General features: G+C 43.3%; 1 protein-coding gene across 2 annotated transcripts in view; it reads left to right on the top strand.

Moving 5' to 3' along the window:
• LOC102404328 (prolyl endopeptidase) overlaps nucleotides 1-20,526 on the top strand; it is a 133,526-nt gene that overhangs the window by 11,430 nt on the left and 101,570 nt on the right. For both annotated transcript variants that reach the window (XM_006061937.4, XM_025294657.3), the window contains exons 3-5: nucleotides 15,002-15,135; nucleotides 16,207-16,337; nucleotides 19,166-19,375. In XM_006061937.4, the coding sequence (XP_006061999.3) occupies nucleotides 15,002-15,135; nucleotides 16,207-16,337; nucleotides 19,166-19,375 (475 nt within the window). The remainder of the gene's footprint in view (nucleotides 1-15,001; nucleotides 15,136-16,206; nucleotides 16,338-19,165; nucleotides 19,376-20,526) is intronic.

Genomic DNA, 20,526 nt, shown 5'->3' with positions numbered 1-20,526 from the left:
AGAGTAATAGTGTCACTTCAGATAGAAAAGGGCCAGTTTCGAGTGTTATTTTTAATAGTGGAAAATTGAAAATCTCCATTTCCGACAATAGTTTAGCATTTAAGTTGAGCCTGGTAGACGTGCTTGACGCTGTAGTCCGTGCATCTGTTACCGTGTTGGGCTGTAAAGTTTGCTTTGCTAAGTGAAAAGTGCTCCTGGTAGAGCAGGAAGTGGGAGAAGGGTGCACGCGTGCAGCGCTCTTGGGGGTGACAACTTTATAAAGTGCCTTTGTAGGTCTCAGAGACAGTGGTTTGTTGCTGTTTGCTCTCTGTTCCAGAAGAATCTGTATGGAAATACAAACTTAACAAAAGATAAAGGGAAGACTGGGTTAAAAGCTCTTTAGACATCTGCTAACTGCGGTGTACTCTGGAGGTAGACGTCTAAACCATAGTGAAGTCTCACCGGAGTAAGTGGGACACCAGGGAAACCTTGGAAGTGAGACGGTAGAGGGAGAGGTTTTACTCACTGAAAAGGATTTGAAGACAGTGAGGCAGGTCCCAGCAGTGGTGAGCCCATACTTCCCAGTCAGCAGGCTCTCCCAGCTTGTCCTCCGCAGGTCATGGAAGGAAGTGTGTGCGGCAGCCTTGACGTGTGTGTGCAGCCTGATGCTTTGGCTCTGAGGGGACTCGAGCCTCCAGACTACTAATAGTAAGACGCCCGTCCCCACCCACTGACTGTAACGTGCATGTGATTCGCTTCCTACTCTAACTTCCTAAATTTCCCGGGACAGACAGACAAGTGAACCCGAAACCCCACACTCCGCCTTAGCTCTCTGTAGCGTGTTTCTTCATCTTAGTTGGTGTCTCGGTCCCTTCGGGTGAGCCCTGTTCACGTCTCATTTCAGCTCTTATCACGGCCATCTCCTCTCTTCCTGTCCGTAAGCCAGTCTGTGCGCCCTTTCAGGTGGCTCACACCCCTTCTTCCTTTGTCCCATCTGTCATCCATCTTTGTGATCAGCAGTGGCTCCGTTGCCAAACCCAGTGACTTCACCGTCATCCTGTGTTCTTTGTGCAGATGGACCACTCTTCCTGGGGAGTTGTAGAAGCTTTGGTGTACACTGGCAAGGCTGCTCTGCCCCCTCCGCCTTGCGCTGCCCCTCAAGCCCTTGAAGTTTGCTTACACTGCTCTTGTCACTGCAGCAGCCATCTTGCTCGCGGGTCCCTGGGAGGATACCAAATGCGTATTTCTTTCTCCTGGCCTCCCCGCCCATCGTGGTGCAGTCAGTCCACAGGGCACCATCTGCTCCCTTTTCTGATAGTGAGAAATCCTCTGCATCTCTGGGCTTGGTTTTGCAGCCCCGAAGTCCAGATAGAGGCAGCATTCTTCTCACCTTTTGAAGAGTCTCCCCATTTCACTCCATCTTTTTGCAGCTTTGACCTCTTGATTGAATTCCAGAACTTGTTACTTAGTGAAGGGGAGGTACTTACAAAGAGGAAGAATTTACATCTGTTATTGTAACTAATTGTCAAGTCTAGCTTCCACAGAAGCCCTGTCCTGGGGCTTTGGTCCAGGAGGTAAGCAAATGTAGAATACCAGCTGCAGATATCAAAAGACCAATTTGTTTTTTCCCCTCCCTGAGAACTGCCTTGGGCTAAATGACCATACCAATAGCTCTATTTGCCTTGTGGATCGTGAGAGAAGATCTCTTAATAGGAACCACTCCCCGCCCCCAAAATGTATGTTTATTCCTTCTAAAAAATTATCATTTGTTTCATAGAAGATCAAAGAAATAGAGATCTTCTTTTCTAAGACATTATTTGCTCCCCACTCCCTATTTGGAAAAATAGTTAGGGATTGCCCGTTATATCTTTTGAGAAGTGGCTATGAAGGTAGTGAGAACAGTCCCTCACTCTTACAGGTAAGGAAGCTGGAAACATCCCCTGTCTCCTCCCCTGCGTATACTCCTCCCTTCCTCTGCAGGAAAGCTTTAAATCTCAAAAGACTTCTGATCAGCTCTAGGATGTTAAATGGCCTAGGATTTCTCTGTAGGTATTTTAATGTCACAGAGGTTCAGTGGAGAACAACATTTAGGGCAGTCAGCTCCTTTCCCTGGAATCCTAACTATTCTGACTATTCTGATATGTGGTTTTCTGCTCACTTTTGTTGTTGTTCTTTAAGATTGACCCTAAAAGGATGTAGCATGAAGAGTTGCCCGCTCTGTACTGCTATCAGCCTGGCCTAGATTTCCCTGTGTGGTGTGGTCTCCCTAGCGTGGGACGTACCAGCATGGTCAAGAACTGATGAGGGGCTGGGGGAGATGAGAACCTTTTGTCCACTTGCATCTCCCCCTCAGGCTGTCAGGCAGCAGAGCCTACAGAGCAGAAGCTTGCTCCCAGGATGTACACTCACGTGAAGGGCTAGTTCAGTGTCTCTAAGCCAGCAGACAGCAGATGAAGCTGGCTGCAAGCGGAGGAATACTGGATATAATTCATAGCATAGAAGACTTCTTTTGGTTTGCAGTGTTCTTTTGTAGGCTTTAGGAAAAACTGTGAACATCCTTTTTGTACTGTGAGTTTCCAGACATTGCTGGTGTCACTTCTGTTGGGACACAGGGCGGAGGAACAGAGTGTTTGCCAGGTGGGACTGGAAGTCATAGCCTTTAGTCTTCCATTTTTTGACCTGTGAGTACAGCCAGGTGTCTTACCTGGGATTTCTTTTCTTCATCTATAAAATGAATATAGTCACACTCAGTTCATCTAGATCCAAGCTTTTAGCAACACCCAGCTGAGAAAATGCATATAACAGTTCATTTTCCATGCTCAGCAGAGCTCTGTACAAAGGTGGTACAGCTTAGGTGCTGCTGCTTCAATGTATTGAAATGTAGACCTTCAGACTCTAGTCTTCGTATTTGCTTGCTCAGAATGTTGAACATTAGAGACATCTGTGTCTTTTTATTTTCATCTACAAAAGTAGGCAGCATTTTCCTTTTGAAATCTTAGTGTCTTAGAAAAAGATACCTATATTTTGAGCATTGAATCTCCACCTCTGCCATTGGTTGGAATTATGACTTGTAATTGTGGTTTTATTGTTCAAAAGCTCAGTGATTAAACTAGGCCAAAGATCACCTTGAAGCTGTTAGGTAAACACCTCTTTTAATTGGTGTTTATGAACCCACCGTGAAATGCCCTGCCATCCATTATTAATGTTTCATGTAAGGACCTGGATTGAGTATTTCGACTATGTCGTTCCTTCTCTACTAGAAACAGGAAGTGCTTTAGGTAAATATATTACCAGTTATTATCTCAATCTCCAAGACTTCTGAGGTTTTAAAATGTTTCATCACCTCCTGCAGAAATGTTAGCCTTATTATGGTTCACAAAAATACTTCTTGTAAATCCACGGTTGAAATGTGTATTTAGGGAACCATGTCCTTTTGATCTGTGCTTGGGGTAATTGTCAAAAGTATGAGAAAGTTTGCTGGTACTGGGCCATCCTCTTTTCTAAGCAGTCCTTTCTTTTGTCTTTTTCTTGCTTTCTGCAATTGGGTTTTTGAGGCAAGCAGCCAAAATGAATTCTGGCCAGGTTTGGCAAGTAAGGAATTCATAGCAGGCACAATGAGGCCAGCTTCTGGGTGGACTGGAGAGCTAGGCTTGGAGCAGGCAGGAACCAGGTAGTTCTAGAGCTCCATGGTGGGAATTTCCACGTTTCAGGCAGCACTGCTAATGGCATCAGTGATCACAGTCCTTGAGCCCTCTGTCACTTGTTCAATGACTGCATCCCAGGAGAGGGAGTTTTATTTGGCTAGGCTCCAGACATGTTTGTGCTCATCCCTTGGCTGTACTGTGGCAATGAAAAAAGATTTGGTAGAAACCTTGGGGTCCTTCTTTTGCTTCTGGAGTGACAAGACAGCTATGTGAAATTCTCTCACTAAGCAGGGAGAACCCTGGGGAGGAAAATGGATCCTGGCAGCCCAAATGCCACAGATCCACTGGTTTCGTTCCCATTCCTCCTCCAAGGGAGGGTGCTCACACCCTCCCTTTCCTCCCCTGTCCTGTGTTTACTTGTGTGTCCACTAATCGGAACATTAGATTACATGGGGGTGAAGAGGATGAGCTGTCATGAGCAAGAGAAACATGGGCCATGCCAGCTTGGAATCACATGCCATTCTAGGCCAGACCAGAGATTGGAGATGGTGAGCCCCTTAACCTTTGAGCTGCTGGAGGTGAGTGCCAAAAGGAGGCTGAGCCACACCTTGAGTCTTGCCCATTTGTTCACCACCAGGGAAAGCAGCCCCCAAACCATTGATGAAATTCTTAAGCTGCTTGAGTACATTTAACATTAATATTTTCCCCATAAGCACTACTCAGCTTTGGTTCCAATAATCTACATTTCCTCTGTGACAAATGTTGACATCAGACATGATATCTTTGGGAAAACAGTTATTAAAGAATCAACAAATAAAGAACGAAGATAACTGACTTCTCTGAGCCGTTCTCTTTTCTCTTAGATGTCTGCCATGTCCAGGGGGAAAGCACTCAGTCATAAAAATCACCTGTGCATGCGTGCATGTGTGCTTGGTCGCTTCAGTGCATATCCAACTCTTTGCGATCATGTGGACTGCAGCTCACCAGGCCCCTCAGTCCATGGGATTCTCCAGGCAAGAACAGTGGAGTGGGTTGCCATGCCCTCCTTCAGGGGATCTTCCCAACCCAAGGGTCGAACCCTCCTGCTTTGCAGGTGGATTCTTTACCCACTGAGGCACCTGAGAAGCCCAAAAATCACCTGGGTACTTGTTAAAAATAGACATGCCCAAAATCTACTTTTAGAGTATCTGATAGGAGTAGAAATCTGTTTCCCAAGCACCTCATCTGGTAATTCTTAAGATCCAGAAAGCTTGGAAAAACTGCCTTAGAGAATGCTTAGACATGGCTAGAGAACAGTAATACTTTTGCTTTTAGAGATGATTAGAGAATAATAATAGTTTTGCTTTATAGAGGGCACTTTCAAGGAGCTAAAATTCTCATAGATGCCTCACTTGTTCAGAGTATCTTTGTAAACTGGAGGGACTTTATTTGTGATTCTGATTTTTCTCATTGGGGGAAATCAAGGCATATGTCATAATAAAGACTTCAAGAACTCTCCTGTATAGCACTGGATGGCACTCTGACCATTTGGACCAGCTCTGTATATAATCATGCACATGATTCTCTGGACCTCCAATTGCCTCTGTAAAGTCTCATACCCTTCTTGTTTTTATCCCTGCTGGCACTGCCTAGTTCAGGCATGCATTGCCACCGAGCTAGACATTCAGTAGCATCCTATTGTCTCCCTTCTTCCAGAACTTCTTTTCTACCCTGTTCTTCTCAGCAGCAGATGAGAACTCTTTCAAGATCTTGGAACCTGTTTATTCATGGGAAAGCAACAATGTATAGTTGTTTAATGAATAGCTTTAGGGGTAGGCAGGTTTGAATTTTAACTCCACAATTTTATCAGAGGTGTGACATTGGTCATGCTTATCAACCTCTCTAAACTTTAATTCTCTAATTTATAATTTGGAGAAAACTACTAGATCAGATCAGATCAGATCAGATCAGTCGCTCAGTCGTGTTCGACTCTTTGCGACCCCATGAATCGCAGCACTCCAGGCCTCCCTGTCCATCACCAACTCCCGGAGTTCACTGAGACTCACATCCAACGAGTCAGTGATGCCATCCAGCCATCTCATCCTCTGTCGTCCCCTTCTCCTCTTGCCCCCAATCCCTCCCAGCATCAGGGTCTTTTCCAATGAGTCAACTCTTCGCATGAGGTGGCCAAAGTACTGGAGTTTCAGCTTTAGCATCAGTCCTTCCAAAGAAATCCCAGGGTTGATCTCCTTCAGAATGGACTGGTTGGATCTCCTTGCAGTCCAAGGGACTCTCAAGAGTCTTCTCCAACACCACACTTCAAAAGCATCAATTCTTCGGCACTCAGCCTTCTTCACAGTCCAACTCTCACATCCATACATGACCACAGGAAAAACCATAGCCTTGACTAAACTACTATATATGGTAGTGGTAAAAACTGAGTCATAATGTTTGTGAAGCATGTAGCAGAGTGGTAGGCACAAGTGCTTAATAAATGGTTGCTATTGCATTTATTATTAAGTGGCTTAAATAGCACGGGGATTATCTGCTTGATCATTTAAAGCTTTAGAGCTATCTAGGACAAATTCTTTTATTGCAGTCAGTTCTTGGGCTCTGTTCATATCTCCTTTCATTTGGGTCCATTTTAGTGGTTTGTATTTCCTAGAAAATTGTCCATGTCATTGAGATTTTAAAACTTACTAGCATGGGGTTATGTGAAATATTTCTTACAATGACTTTATTCTCCATGTTTGTGTGTCTTTCTTTATCGTTTCAAATTTCCAGTATCTGTAACTTCTTTCCTATTTATAATTAGTTTAGCCAGAACTTTGGTTGAATGTGATGGTGGGGGGATTGTTTGTTTTTAGAAAGGAATGGTTCTAGAACTTTTAAGTTGTATCCTTTAATTTTCTAACTCATTGACTTATTTTTATTTTATTTTTTTGTTACCTTAAAGATTTTTGATTAGAATGTTTAATTAATATTTCACTCTTTCTCCTTTACTGATGATCACTTTTTCCAGGCTTCTGCATCAAGCTTCTGGTGGATTCATCCTCTTCCAGCCTGGGGTGCTTGAGCTGAGGGGCTCTTGAAAGAGCTGTATCAGTCAGGACTCATGATGAACAGCACCTTTATATATATATTTTTAAAAAGAGCTGAGAAGTTCACGTAATTGAAGATCAGTACATGCTGTAAGGCACAGCTTGATCTAGGACTGCTTGTGATATTTCTGTAAACCTGTCTGCCTCTGTCTCTTAGGTGATCTACTTTTCTCTGGTTGTTTTGTTTTCCAGTAGCCTCTCCCACGTGATAGACAAAGATGGTCCTTGCCCCTTCAGGTTTTACACAGCCCTGACAACCCCAGATCTCATGAGATGGCCTCTCCTTCTATTGTTCACCTCGGTTCCTAAAAAAGGATTCTGGTTGCTTGTCCTGGGTTCATAACTACTTTATTGACTGTTACATGTTAAGGAGAATTGATGGAAGATTCTGCCTATGAAAATGAATAGGATTTACTTACGTGAAGAATGTAGAAAGGAGTTAACATAATTAGAATATAGACAGGGGTATCACTGACATTTTATGACATTTAGTGTAAGCTGCTGGCACCCAGAAATGGTAAAATCTGATCAAGAGAGGGTGAACCCCAGACTTCCTGAAGGTGTGACTCATTTTCCAGACCTAGCCTTGTATCTCGGAGAAGGCAATGGCACCCCACTCCAGTACTCTTGCCTGGAAAATCCCATGGATGGAGGAGCCTGCTAGGCTGCAGTCCATGGGGTCGCTAAAAGTCGGACACAACTGGGCAACTTCACTTTCACTTATCACTTTCCTGCATTGGAGAAGGAAATGGCAACCCACTCCAGTGTTCATGCCTGGAGAATCCCAGGGACGGCGGAGCCTGATGGATTGCCGTCTCTGGGGTTGCACAGAGTCGGACATGACTGAAGCGACTTAGCAGCAGCAGCAGCCTTGTATCTGGGTGTAGAGCATCTTCCCTGGGCCACGTGTACTTCATCCATCACAGTGTGGGCACTGCCCTTCAGCACATGGCACACCCAGGCCCCAACTGTCCCCCGAGCCTGTTCCAGGTACACTCCTGAATCTGTGCTGTGGACTCAATCAGGTCAGCTGCCTTGATGTGTGTGAGTCATTAAACAAACCCCTGGACCAGCCCTGAGCCTCCTTCTGAATGGGTGTCCTGCCCAGCCCTGGATGAATCCCTGGATCTCAGGGAGGGGAGTTCTGATGGCTAGCAGAGGTCACACCTCACCCCCAACCTCAACTCCAGTCTATCAGTGGGGCATCCTAAGATACTGAAAAGAAACAGATGTCAGCTTCAGGTGTTTTTGTCACATTCTAAGAACTTTAATGGCAAAAGGAGAGGAGGACAACAGAGGATGAGATGGTTGGATGGCATCACGGACTCAGTGGACTTGAACTTGAGCAGACTCAGGGAGATAGTGAAGGACAGGGAGGCCTGGCGTGCTGCAGTCCATGGTGTAGCAGAGTCAGACACGACTGAGCAACTAAACAACAACAAGAACTTTAATTCCTAATAGTTTTGGTTTTCTTATTTTTGAAATAGTCTTGTTATCGTTTGGATTTCCTCATTGATACAAGAGTTATTCAAGAAAGGATATGCATGTGTTTAACTTCCTCCTGGGTGGGTTTTTAGTTAGATTTGGACTTGATGTGCAGATCGCCTCTGTCCTTGCCAGGCTCCTGGTCAGTAGTAGTATGTACACTGAAGAACAGAGCCAGGTCAGGTTAGTGTTCCAGCTTCAAATGAGCTCCCTGGTAATGGTGAGATTTGAGACCAAGGCTTGAATCTAAGGTCATAGCGAGACTTTCTGCTTCCTTCCCCTTTGATTGGCAGTAACTCGCCCAGTGGGGGAACAAGTTGATTTGCCCTCCTGGGGACAGGCAGAGAAGGTGGAAAGAGACCTGGAAGGGCTTTTGGAAGGCTCCACCTGGTCTGTCACCCATATGCAGCAGGAAGCTCGATGGGGCCCTTCCTCCCCTGAGAGTAGAGAAGGACCCACTTTTAATTTTTATTCTTTATTTATTGGCAGAATTAAATTTGGGGCAGTTTATTTTCAAAAAAATTTTAAAAAACCTATTCAGTTGCTTATTCAGTTAATTTGTTATGTTTTAGATTCCAGTATTTTCATATTTCAGACATTTTTGGTGTGTTTAAAACTACCTTGAAACAGTTTGATCCTGTGTAACATTTTCAAATTATGAAAGCAAAAAATTTCAATAGCTCAGAGAGCGAAAGAATCGACTAGCTAAAAAGTATCTGATGAACTCACCAAACAAGAAGGAAAAGTGAATCCATCTCTTGATGCCCTTTACTTTCTCTGTAGTCACACTGGGCTTTTAATGTTAAAAGATAAGCCTTATGGATTTTGGGATCTCACCAATTGGATTTGACATTTCTCGTCCTTGGGGTTTGTAGGGGTTTGTGGGACCAGGAAGAGAAAGGCACCTCCCTGGGTCAGTATAATGGCATTGTAGTTACAAACATGACTCAAACAAGCTTTTCTTGGAATTTAACGTTTCCTTTTTGGTCTGATCTGATGTACTGGTAATGTTTGTAAATGTTCAGAGAACACTGCAAAATATGGGGCACTTTTTTCTTTCATTTGTGGGGTGTCAGTTCCTAAGTGTGTCCTGTAAAGTACGTGACTCCATTCTTCTATAGTCTCAATTTCTAGACCTGTTTCCTGGAGCAGCTGCCTCTCACTGTGTTTGGCACGACCTGCCTCTAGTTTTTCGTGTGATCGCCCAGCCCTCTTGGCCCTGGGTCCTGCAGCCTCCCAGATGAACTTTGCCACCTCTTGTCGTCTTTTTTATGGGTGTGTCCTTGCACCTGGGGAGTCATTTCTGAATTCTGCTACACTTCCAGCAAAGAGAGGGGGTCCGGGTGCTTCCCCTTCTGGCCTCCAGGATGCTCTCAGCTCCTTACACAGGACTGTACAGAGAACACTGCCAGTCCGTGCTGTGACACCAACCACTTGCCTTGATCATAGTTGCTTTAACCAGCACACTCATATATATATATAAGTGTTAGTGTTATCCGCACATGTTTGTGTGCATATGTATATGTACACGTATGTGTACACATACATGTACACACACACCTACATATATACATCCTTCTGTATGTATAATTTGCAGCTAAAACTCCTCCAGGTTTGTGGGATGTAGGTAGCACTATCCCTGGTTTCACTCGAATGGTACCCGTGCCACAGTCGGTCTCCCAGCTGGAAGTCCCTCTTTGTCATCGGACTGCCTGCCTGCCCGCCCCGCTCTCTGAGGCCCACTCCACCCTATCCTGGGAGTGGCTTTCCCTTCGATTTGGTCTCCTAGAGCTTTTATCTTTATGCATGTGATTCATCTTTTTAATCCTGTATTGCCCATCGTGGTGTTCTGTATTGTTTTTCAGTCGCTCAGTCGTGTCTGACTCTTTTGTGACCCTCCCATGGACTGTAGCCCACCAGGTTCCACTGTCCATGGGATTTTCCAGGCAAGAATACTGGAGTGATTGCCATTTCCTTCTCCAGGGGATCTTCCACGTGTCCTGCGTTGGCAGGTGGATTCTTTACCACTGAGCCGCCACGGAAGCTCTATGTTCATTATATACTTTATCTATTTAATAAGTAACTTATGCATCCTCTTTATTTATATACAGAAGACTTGTGCTTGTGAAAGGACTTGAGATAGTTAGTGGATTGATGTGAGGACAACTTGAAAAAAATTCTGGAAACAGTCAAGGTAAAGGCATCTTCAGCTCCCAAACTGAGCAACACTTTGCCAGTTAGCTGTGTTTTCTTTTTATTAAATTATGGTAAGAACATTTAACACGAATTCTGCTCTCTTAACGGCATTTAATGTGTATAGTATAGTATTGTTAACACAGTGTTGTGCAGCAGGATTTAGTCGTCTTGCATAACTGAAACTTCCCTTTCAAGGTTTCTAATAGTTAAGGCAAAATGAAATGTGAATTGGATTTCTTAGCTTTGAGCAACTATTCTTAGAAAAATGTGTTCAGACTCATCCATAGCTATAAAATCTAAACTCGTGATCCTCTTTAAAAAGCTCAGCTGCTGGTGTCATTTCATGGGCTTTTGAGTTTCAGAGATTTTAATAATACCCTGGAGTATGAGTTTGGATACTGAGATTCCTGCTGGACAAGAATAATTTAATTCTCCTCACCCTGCTTCTTTATCATCATACAATTGCTCAAGTTTTTCTTTTCATTATCCTTATACCTCTTCTTCCTTTCCCCCAAATGTGTTCTAATTTTCAGACCAAGAAGTTAGACTGTTAAATCCATAAATGACCAAGAAGTCATTATTGGTATTCTTTGGGACCCTAAATTTCACAAACGCCTTAACAGAAGTTTTATCTGCACCTTCATGAAGAGGACCTGCTCGTATTATAAAGATGCACATTAGGATAGAACTTAGGCTGTTAAGAACTTGAACATTGTTTGCGTCTAGGTATTGGAAGGGTGTCGTGTTTAAATATTGCTCTAGTTAAAGTAATTGACTAACATTTGTGGGTGACATATTGGATATAATGAGCCTGGTTATTTGGTAGCGTTGTTATGACTGTTCTGATGGTTTTCTGAACATTTCATGTGAGAAAAGCCAGTGTGCCTGCTTTGGTGTGAGATGGATTCTGTGGCAGCAGTTGTGATTGTACTGAGAGACGCCAAGCAGCATAGAATCCACAGGTGAGCACAGTTCACCTTTGCAGGGAAAATTGACTAAGGATCTGTGACTCCTGGATCCACTGTGGTCCTCCTAGAGCCAGGGTCAGGCCTAGGTGCAGCCTCATCCAAACAAATCAGAAGGACTAGGGGAATGAAGGCTGCAGGGCTTCTTCCTCAGAGGACCCCCAGTGGAAAGGGCCCTTCTAGGACTCTCAGTCTGCTGGGTCTCAGGGTGGGAGCCCTCAGTAGCTTGAACGTTCTGCTGAGACCCTTCTAGTAACCAACCATCTGACCGAGATGTGAGCGTGGGCTTACCCATCTTCTCTCTCCCCACTCCCATTCCTCCCCTCTGTCCCAGCCCTGCTCCTTTTTGAGACAGGCCGTTCTACATGGACTTGTCTCTCACCAGACTACTGCCTGAGCCTCCTAACCAGCTTCCCTGTTTCCACTTTAGCTCCCCCATTGTCTGTTCTCCACCCAGAGCAAGAGGAGCCCTTTTAAAAGGTAAACGAGTAGCAGGCCAAGAGTCAGCCTCGGGCACTGTTACAGTGACTGAAAGAACATAACTCTGGCTTCAGTGCTGTTGCTAACTCACTGAGTGACCCTGGCCAGGTGACCTTATTACCACCTGCCTCCACTTCCGTGTCTGTAAGACTGCACACCCAGGGTGACATGGAGCCAGCAGTAAATGGGGCTTGAGATGCTCAGGCTCCCACCTCCCACAGAGATGGTGGGGACAGACATTGCCGACAGGTGACCCAGCAGAGACAAAGGCTGGGAGAGGAGCTCAGTGGACTGAGGCCAGGGACAGGAGGGAAGGTCATGCCAGTTTACTTCACCCATGAAATCAGGTAATGCTTTTGCCTCCCTGGTGGCTCAGACGATAAAGAATCCGCCTGCAGTGCAGGAGACCTGGGTTTGATCCCTGGGTCTGTAAGATCCCCTGGAGAAGGAAATGGCAACCCACTCCAGTATTCTTGCTTGGAGAATCCCATGGACAGGGGAGCCTGGTGGGCTACAGTCCATGGGGTTGTAAAGAGTCAGACATGACTGAGTGACTAACACACACACCCACCCCTCAACTCCCCCCCACCCTCAGAATGCTACACACACACTACACCCCCCCAGAGTGCCAACACACACACACACACCACCGCACCACACCACACCCCCACTCCCACCCCACCCCAGAGTGCTGTCCCTTGTGGCTTTGCAGCTGTGCATCGATTTTGTAACTAAAAAGCAAAAAGTATCTTTGTGGACACTTCCTAATGAGATAGAGTGGAGTCAGCAAACTTCCTGTAAAGGGCCACATAGGAAATATTTTAGATGATGTGAGTCACCCAGGTCACTGTTAGGTTTTCCACCCTTGCCTGTACCCAGCTGTTAAAAATATAAAACCTATTCTAGGCTTGAGTACCATAGGAAAGCAGGCCATGGTGAGGTTTGCCAATCCCTCATGATAGGCGGTTGGAGTTGTATTTCTGTGGGACTCAGTTTTATTTTCTGTTTGAATGAAATTAGAAATGTGACGTGTAACCGTTTTAGTTCTCTTGAATTGATCCTCTTGCAAAACTCTTGTTAATCACTGTAGTCATACCTCATACTCTTTCCCGCTTGTTTTCAAGCACATTATAAACCTTGAGTTTTAGAGCAGCTTTCTTGCAGCACAGAATCGTGGTTCTCCAGCATGGGGTCATTGCTTTGTGTAGGAGAGCCCATTTAAAGACCATTTTGAGCTGGGTGGGCCCTTAAGTCTGCATGGATTCTGGCAATAACGCGTCTTTTGTGTGCCATTCCGAATATAGTAAGTTGTTCATTTCCTGAAGTTTTCTCCTGTCAAAACGGTTTGCCTTTGCATAGACATCTGATTCAACCTTCAGTTGAGCTGATACATTTATTCATGCTTCATTTCTAATAGCCAGATGTGAATTATTATGAAGCCCAGATTTTATAGTATTATAAACTTTCTGACTGCTTAGTTATAAACAGGCTAAGCTTGGATACAACTGATCTGTTGTAGAAACTGTCACATCCTCTGCCAGCATCTCCTGACCTCCTGAGGCTACCTCTTGCTTTTCTTCCAAACCATTGTTGTCAATAAACTTACTCAGTGCCACCCGCTTTCCAATTTTTTTTTTTTAATACTCTATAGTTTCACATTTAGCAAAGTTCTCAAGTTGACAAGAGTAGTAGGTCTTGGAAAAATTGTCAAAAACAAAATTGATAAGCTAGTACCTGGGTATCTCTGGCTTGGTTAGATAGTACCTGGGTATCTCTAGCTTGTATCTCCAGCTTGGTTTCTTTATATCTGATATTTGGGGATCACTGGCTGCTGAGAAGCCAGGAGCCTTGGCCTGGGGTGAGTGCCCTTTCTTGACAGCATGTGATCTGAGCAGTGGTATAGCGTGTTCATTGAGAACAGATTCAAGAACTGGCTCTGCCACTTTCCAGCTGCGCAATGTTCGTCACCTTTTGAACTACTCTAAGACTTGGCCATCTGATGTGAAGAGCTGACTCATTTGAAAAGACCTGACGCTGGGAAAGATTGAGGGCAGGAGGAGAAGGGGACGACAGAGGATGAGGTGGTTGGGTGGCATCACCGACTCAATGGACATGGCTTTGGGTGGACTCCGGGAGTTGGTGATGAACAGGGAGGCCTGGCCTGCTGCGGTTCATGGGGTCGCAAAGAGTCGGACACAACTGAGTGACTGAACTGAACTGAAGACTCAGTCTCCCCATCCAGAAGGTTGGGCTGAAAAAGAACCTTCTCCATTGGAATATGAGTTCTAAATGAGTTAATACTTGGTTGGTACAGAGTGCCATGTGAGTATTACTGTTATTTATTGAGGGAAAGTATGCTTTTGCTGATACATTTTTTCAAAAATCTTTTTTCCTGCTTTTATTGAGATACAGTTGATATACAGCGCTGTGTAAGCTTAAGGTGTACAGCATAATGATTTGATCTACTTGTATCATGAAGTGATCACCAGGACAAGTTTAGTTGACATCCATCAACTCATTCAGATAGGAAAAGAAAGAAGAAAACAGTTTTTTTTCCTTGGGATGAGAATTCAGGATTTTATTCTAACAACATTTATATCTCTTAAAGCAATGTCAGTTATAGTCATCATGTTGTACATTACATACCTAGTACTTAGTTATCTTATAACTGGAAGTTTGTGCATTTTGACCACCTTCATTCAGTTCCCACTTGCCTTATCTCCTTCCTGCCTCTAGTAACCACAAATCTGATTTTTCTATGAGTTTGTGGATTTTGGTTTTGTTTTACATTAGTCCACATATGAGTGAGATCATGCAGTATTTGTCTTTCTCCGTTAGACTTAATGTCCTCAAGTTCCATCCGTGTTATCACAAATGGCAGAATTTCCTACTTTTCTTATGACTGGATTACACTTGTCTGTATGTCGTCCACATTTTCTTTATTCATTCATCTGTCGGGGGACACTTTGGTCGTTTCCATGTTGTGACTATTGTAAATAATGCTGCTGTCAACTTGGGGGTGCAGATGTCTCCTCAACATAATGTTTTTGTCTCCTCAGGATATAGTCCCGGGAGTGAAATTGCTGAACGTTGCTGGTAATATTAATGGATAACACTCCATGTGGAAAATCTTATATCTGACATGCTTTGTTCATTTAAATTTTCTCTCCAGGCTTTCGTGGAGGCCCAGAACAAGATTACCGTGCCGTTTCTTGAGCAGTGTCCTATTAGAGGTTTATACAAAGAAAGAATGACTGAATTGTATGACTATCCCAAATATAGCTGCCACTTCAAGAAAGGGAAAAGGTATGTGAACTTGCTTTCATTTCATTTTCTTTTTGCTTTTCTTAAATTTTACAGTACAAATTCCAAATAACTGACCAGTTTATAAACTTTATAAACATTATAAAATCAATTCATTTCTATACTTGACTATGAAAATATATTTTTTTTTTGGTCTGTTGTCCACGTTCTTAAAAGAAGGACTAAGAAATTTGGCAGAGATGTGTCCTAGGATGAAACTAGACTGTAGGAAGTAGTTGTTATCTTGTGGCTAGTAATTGGTGAGATAGCATGATTCATAGACAGCAGTGGGGATTTATTTGCCTCTAAAATTAATCCTCTTTGGCTTATGCTACATGAAAAGACTTTATTAGATGCATTTCTTCCATCCAAGAATGGCAGTAGGCCAAGAAGGAGCACCCATTAATTCACCTCTCTTGTTCCTCTCCTTCTGACACTCACTTAAAACATAGCCTCTTGTTCGCCTTTTAAGTCTTTTTGGAACCACTACCACAAATTTACTTTAGAAATTATTAGACTCCCCCAACACAGGAATCAGCAAAGTATGCTCTGCATGCCAAGCCTCGCCCACCTCCTATTTTGCAAATGAAGTTTAAATGGCACGCAGCCATGGTCATTTGCTTGTGTGTTATTCATGGCTGCTTTATACCACAACTGCAGGATTGAGTCTGTATGGTGCCCAAAGCCTAAATAATTTGCAGTCTTGCTCATTACAGAAAAAGTTTGCCCGCCCCTTGCCCTAGGAGCATGACTAAGGAAGGGAACTGGTACATTTTAGCAAATCTGCTGTCTTCTCCATTGAAAAGAAAAAGTTACTGCTTTACTGAATATCAGTTTTCATTTTAGCATATAAAGCAGACTTTATTTAGCTGATGTGCAGAATCACAGTGAATTGTTTTAATACCTAAAGCAATTCAAGTAACAAATTCTAGGTACAGGGAGCTGGTGGGACCTTCCACTCTAGTCCCCTGGCACAGCCTATGTGCAATTGTAGCTTTGTATGTTGTTTTTCCTTTTGTTTTTATGTGTTTGGTTTTACTCCACAACTAAATAAAGACCGTCTCTGTCCCCCAGGTATTTCTATTTTTACAATACAGGTTTGCAGAACCAACGAGTATTATATGTACAGGATTCTTTAGAGGGTGAAGCCAGAGTGTTCCTCGACCCCAACACACTCTCCGATGATGGCACAGTGGCACTCCGAGGTGAGGGCTCCATAGCCAGGCCTGCGGGAGTCCTGGGCCCGCGCTGACAGCTCTGGTGTGGGTGCAGTTGTCCCACCCTTGAGAGACCAGACAGAGCGTGAACCATATTGTGGAACAGACGCACATGCAGTGTCGGGAAAGCTGATTTCGGCACAGTATATTTAGAACACACGAGTGGTCACACCTTCTGACAGCATGAAGCAGAACTAGAGAATAATTCACACTGGACCTAAATTAGCTTCTAGGGCTTCTGGGATCTTGAAGTATCACCACCACTTCCTGTAGCATCTCTGAGACCTACCTGTATTTGGAAAAAAAATTAATTCTCTTCCTAAAGAAATTTAAGTTGTACAAAGAATGTTTTAACTGTACATGTAAAACAGGAAAGAATACAAAGTCTACTTCCTTGATAAGAAAAAGTGATGAGTTTTAAAATTTAGTTGATTGTTATGATGTTAGGATTAAAAGTATAAAACACAATCTTGTAGAAATTAGACAACTTGATCCTTTGTCCCCTGAGGATGAATAAATTTTGCTATATGCAAAAATATGTATTCAGCTGCTGTATGTCTCCTAAGTAACTTCCAAGATAAACTCCAGAGTCAATAAGATTACCCCAGTTTTGTGCCATAAACACCCAACTTTAGGGTAAGAATATTGTCTATACACTGTATCTATCTATGGTTTACAAATTGTACACTCTGAGAATCATCACTGACTAGTATTCTAGATGTTTAGTTGAGTTGGCTCAGCATATTCTATTTTTAAAAAAGCACAAGTGTAGATTCAGCACTACAAAATTGAACAGTTGGAACTCTGAAGTCCTGTAATCGATTAGATGGGAATTAAAGAGCCCTGTTTCAACAGATGTGTGCAAAGACCCCTTTATAAAGTCAGTTAGTCATTTAGTGCTTCCTCCTCCTCTCCCCGACTAGGCTGTATATGTAAATGATGATCCTTAGTCTAATTAGTACTGAGAGTAATCATAATCAGTATTGGAAATAAGACGCCAGCAAGTTTATTGTGAGTATTCTTTGTTGAATTTGATCTTGGAGTTGTGAAAGAATTTAATACACTGATACTGTGCAGTAATATACTCTAAATAGAAACTCATTTCATTTTAACCAAAGTCTATCTTGCAACTCACCCAGAAGGACTTCATTATAACAGGCTCTTATTTCTCCCTTCAATAATACATTCCAAAAACTTTTTTCTGTAATGTTTGTCATGTACAGGCCCTGATGGATAACATGGTAAATTAGACATGGAACTTGGTCTCAGTCTTTGAGTTTTCTGAAGACCATATTATTGGAGAAGGAAATGGCAACCCACTCCAGTATTCTTGCCTGGAGAATTCCATGGACAGAGGGGCCTGGCAAGTACAGTCCATGGGGTTGCAAAGAGTTGGACATGACTGAGCTGAAACTCCAGTACTTTGGCCACCTCATGCGAAGAGTTGACTTATTGGAAAAGACTCTGATGCTGGGAGGGATTGGGGGCAGGAGGAGAAGGGGACGACAGAGGATGAGATGGCTGGATGGCATCACTGACTCGATGGATGTGTGTTTGAGTGAACTCCGGGAGTTGGTGATGGACAGGGAGGCCTGGCGTGCTGCAATTCATGGGGTTGCAAAGAGTTGGACACGACTGAGTGACTGAACTGAACTGAACTGAGCAACTAACACAACAGACATTCAGATTCTTTTCATAGTGTGTGATTTTTTTTTAAATATACATTTTAAAGTCAAAATATTTTATTTGCATTTTCCCTGAAATTTTTTAAATTATATATAACTTATGCAGACAAAAAAAATGAATATTTACTCCATTACTTTCTTGACCCTTTTCTGTATTTATATACATATGAGCCTGGATGCTTTATAGGAATCATAAATGATTAATAAATAGGTTTTATGAAATTTTAACTTTATTTTTCACTCATAGAAGTTCCTTTCAAAATAGTAGGAAACCTCTGAAAGTAGTTTGGTTTCTTAGGATGATTTTCAGCCTCCAGTGAAGGTTAGCAGACATCATAAGAGGATATCTCTGGTGCCTGGTGCCAAATATTACACATTCTTTATGATCATAAAAGCCAATGGAAACATAAATATTTGTCAAGAAACATTCCACAGTAGTTAGGACATTCTGTCTGTGACAGCCCCAGAGAGTGGGACATAGTGCGTTAGTCCATCAGCAGTGTTGCTTTCCGTATTTTTCACTGTCACTTTTGGAATATGCACTGCATGAGTCTTTATTGCAAACCCTCAGGCTTCATTTACCTGGGCTTTTGGTTGTCAGATGGTGTGAATGTTAATCCTTGCATGCTAGCAATTCTCAGAAAATGAGGTAGGAAGGAGTGATTTCAAGTAGTTTGGAATCCATTCCAAAAATTAGATAATGGCTCTAGTTTGGTTCTGTTACATTCAGTCATTACTCTAGAAGCAGTTTCCTTCCTCCCTTTCCCCTCCCTCTGAATATAAATAAAATATGCTGAAATCCCAGATGAGCTCTGCTTTTAAATGAGCTACTTATTGAATTATAGAAATTTTTAAATGGAAGCATCCTAGTGGTCATATAATTCGAGACATCATTTTACAGATGAAGACACTAAGACCTGGAAAGGTTAGAGAATTTGTCCAAGGTCATAAGACAAATTCCTGCAAGTCCTGGGTGAGCCCCAAGAATTCTCATTACCAGTTTCCTGCTCCTCCTGTTGCCACTTTCTGCCTCCATATGTGATGGAAAAACCCTTGTCAGCATGGTGGACAGTGGGCAAGGCTGGGAGTTGTGTTCCCATGTTCACTGACCATTTCTCATGTGTTCCTTAGGCTATGCATTCAGTGAGGATGGTGAATATTTTGCCTACGGTCTGAGTGCCAGCGGCTCCGACTGGGTGACCATCAAGTTCATGAAAGTCGATGGTGCCAAAGAGCTTCCAGATGTGCTTGAAAGAGTCAAGTTCAGTTGTATGGCCTGGACCCATGACGGGAAGGGGATGTTCTACAATGCATACCCGCAGCAGGATGGGAAAAGTGATGGTAGGTTGAGACTTGAGATGAAGCACCTTTTTCATGAAATGAAGTGTGTCTCCACATAACTTAGAGAAGAAGCTAGACCCTATGTAGAGGTTGCTTGGTCTAGAACCATGTTTCCTTGAAGGATGTTGTATCTGTTACCATTGTTGTGTAACAGATCCTGCCAAAACTTTGTGGTTCACAATAATGACCATTTATTTTTGCTCGTGAGTCTGCAAATTGGCCAGGCAGTTCTAGGTGTAGCTGAATTCTGTCATCTACCTGTGATTAGCTGCCAGTCAATTGAACATGTCCGGGGCCTCCATGATGCTCCATGTGGTCTCATCCTCTAGCTGGCCAGCCCGGGCTTGTGTGCGCAACAGCTCTCCAAGAGAGAGCCGAAAGGTACGACCTCCTTGGTGCCTGGGCTTGCTCCTAGAACATCACTTCACTGCTTTCTTTTGGCCAAAGCAAGTCACAGGGCCATTCAAGGGTGGGGAGACAAATACAGGGAATTGTGAAAAATTGGAGCCATTTTTATTGCAGTGTCTATTCTTCACAGATGTAGTCTCTCTCCCAAGAGGGTCATGGAGAAAATGGATTTTTTTAAAAAATAAAACCGACTTATTTAATGAGGTTTAATGAGTGATGATAAAGTTTTGCAGTAATCACATCTCTTCCTCTCAGAAGTTGCAGGTCATCTGTTGGTCACATTTGTCTTGACACTTTTGTCCTTGTTAACTTCCGGGGCATGTGTTCTCCTTTTCAGTTGCACAGAGATCCTGTTATGTGCAACTGGTCCCCTTTTTTCCCTTCACCTCTCACCTTCCTAGGTAGGAAGGACCCTATAGCTTGTACCTTGCTGGTACAAGCAGTCAGCATCATCTTCTTTATGCTACTCCTTATTTCCATGTGGTGCATTTTCATGATGTCTTGGTTGGCTTTACAGGTGGGTTTTACCATCTCTTTGCTGAAGATTTGGAGCTGGGGCGCAGGGTCTCAGTTACTTTTTGCAGTGTGTGGGCTAGCAGGAAGCATGGCTAGTCCGGTGCTTTCTCCTGCACGTGCTGTCCCCTTGCCGTGAATTGCTATATCGTTGGAGATACACTTTCTTTCCTCTTTTCCCCCCAGATGAGTTGGGAGTGAGTCTATTACGCTTTTCATTTTTTTCAGCT

This window comes from Bubalus bubalis, chromosome 10 (assembly GCF_019923935.1).
Source record: "Bubalus bubalis isolate 160015118507 breed Murrah chromosome 10, NDDB_SH_1, whole genome shotgun sequence".
NCBI lineage: Eukaryota > Metazoa > Chordata > Mammalia > Artiodactyla > Bovidae > Bubalus > Bubalus bubalis.
This window is presented reverse-complemented; position numbering and strand designations above follow the sequence as displayed.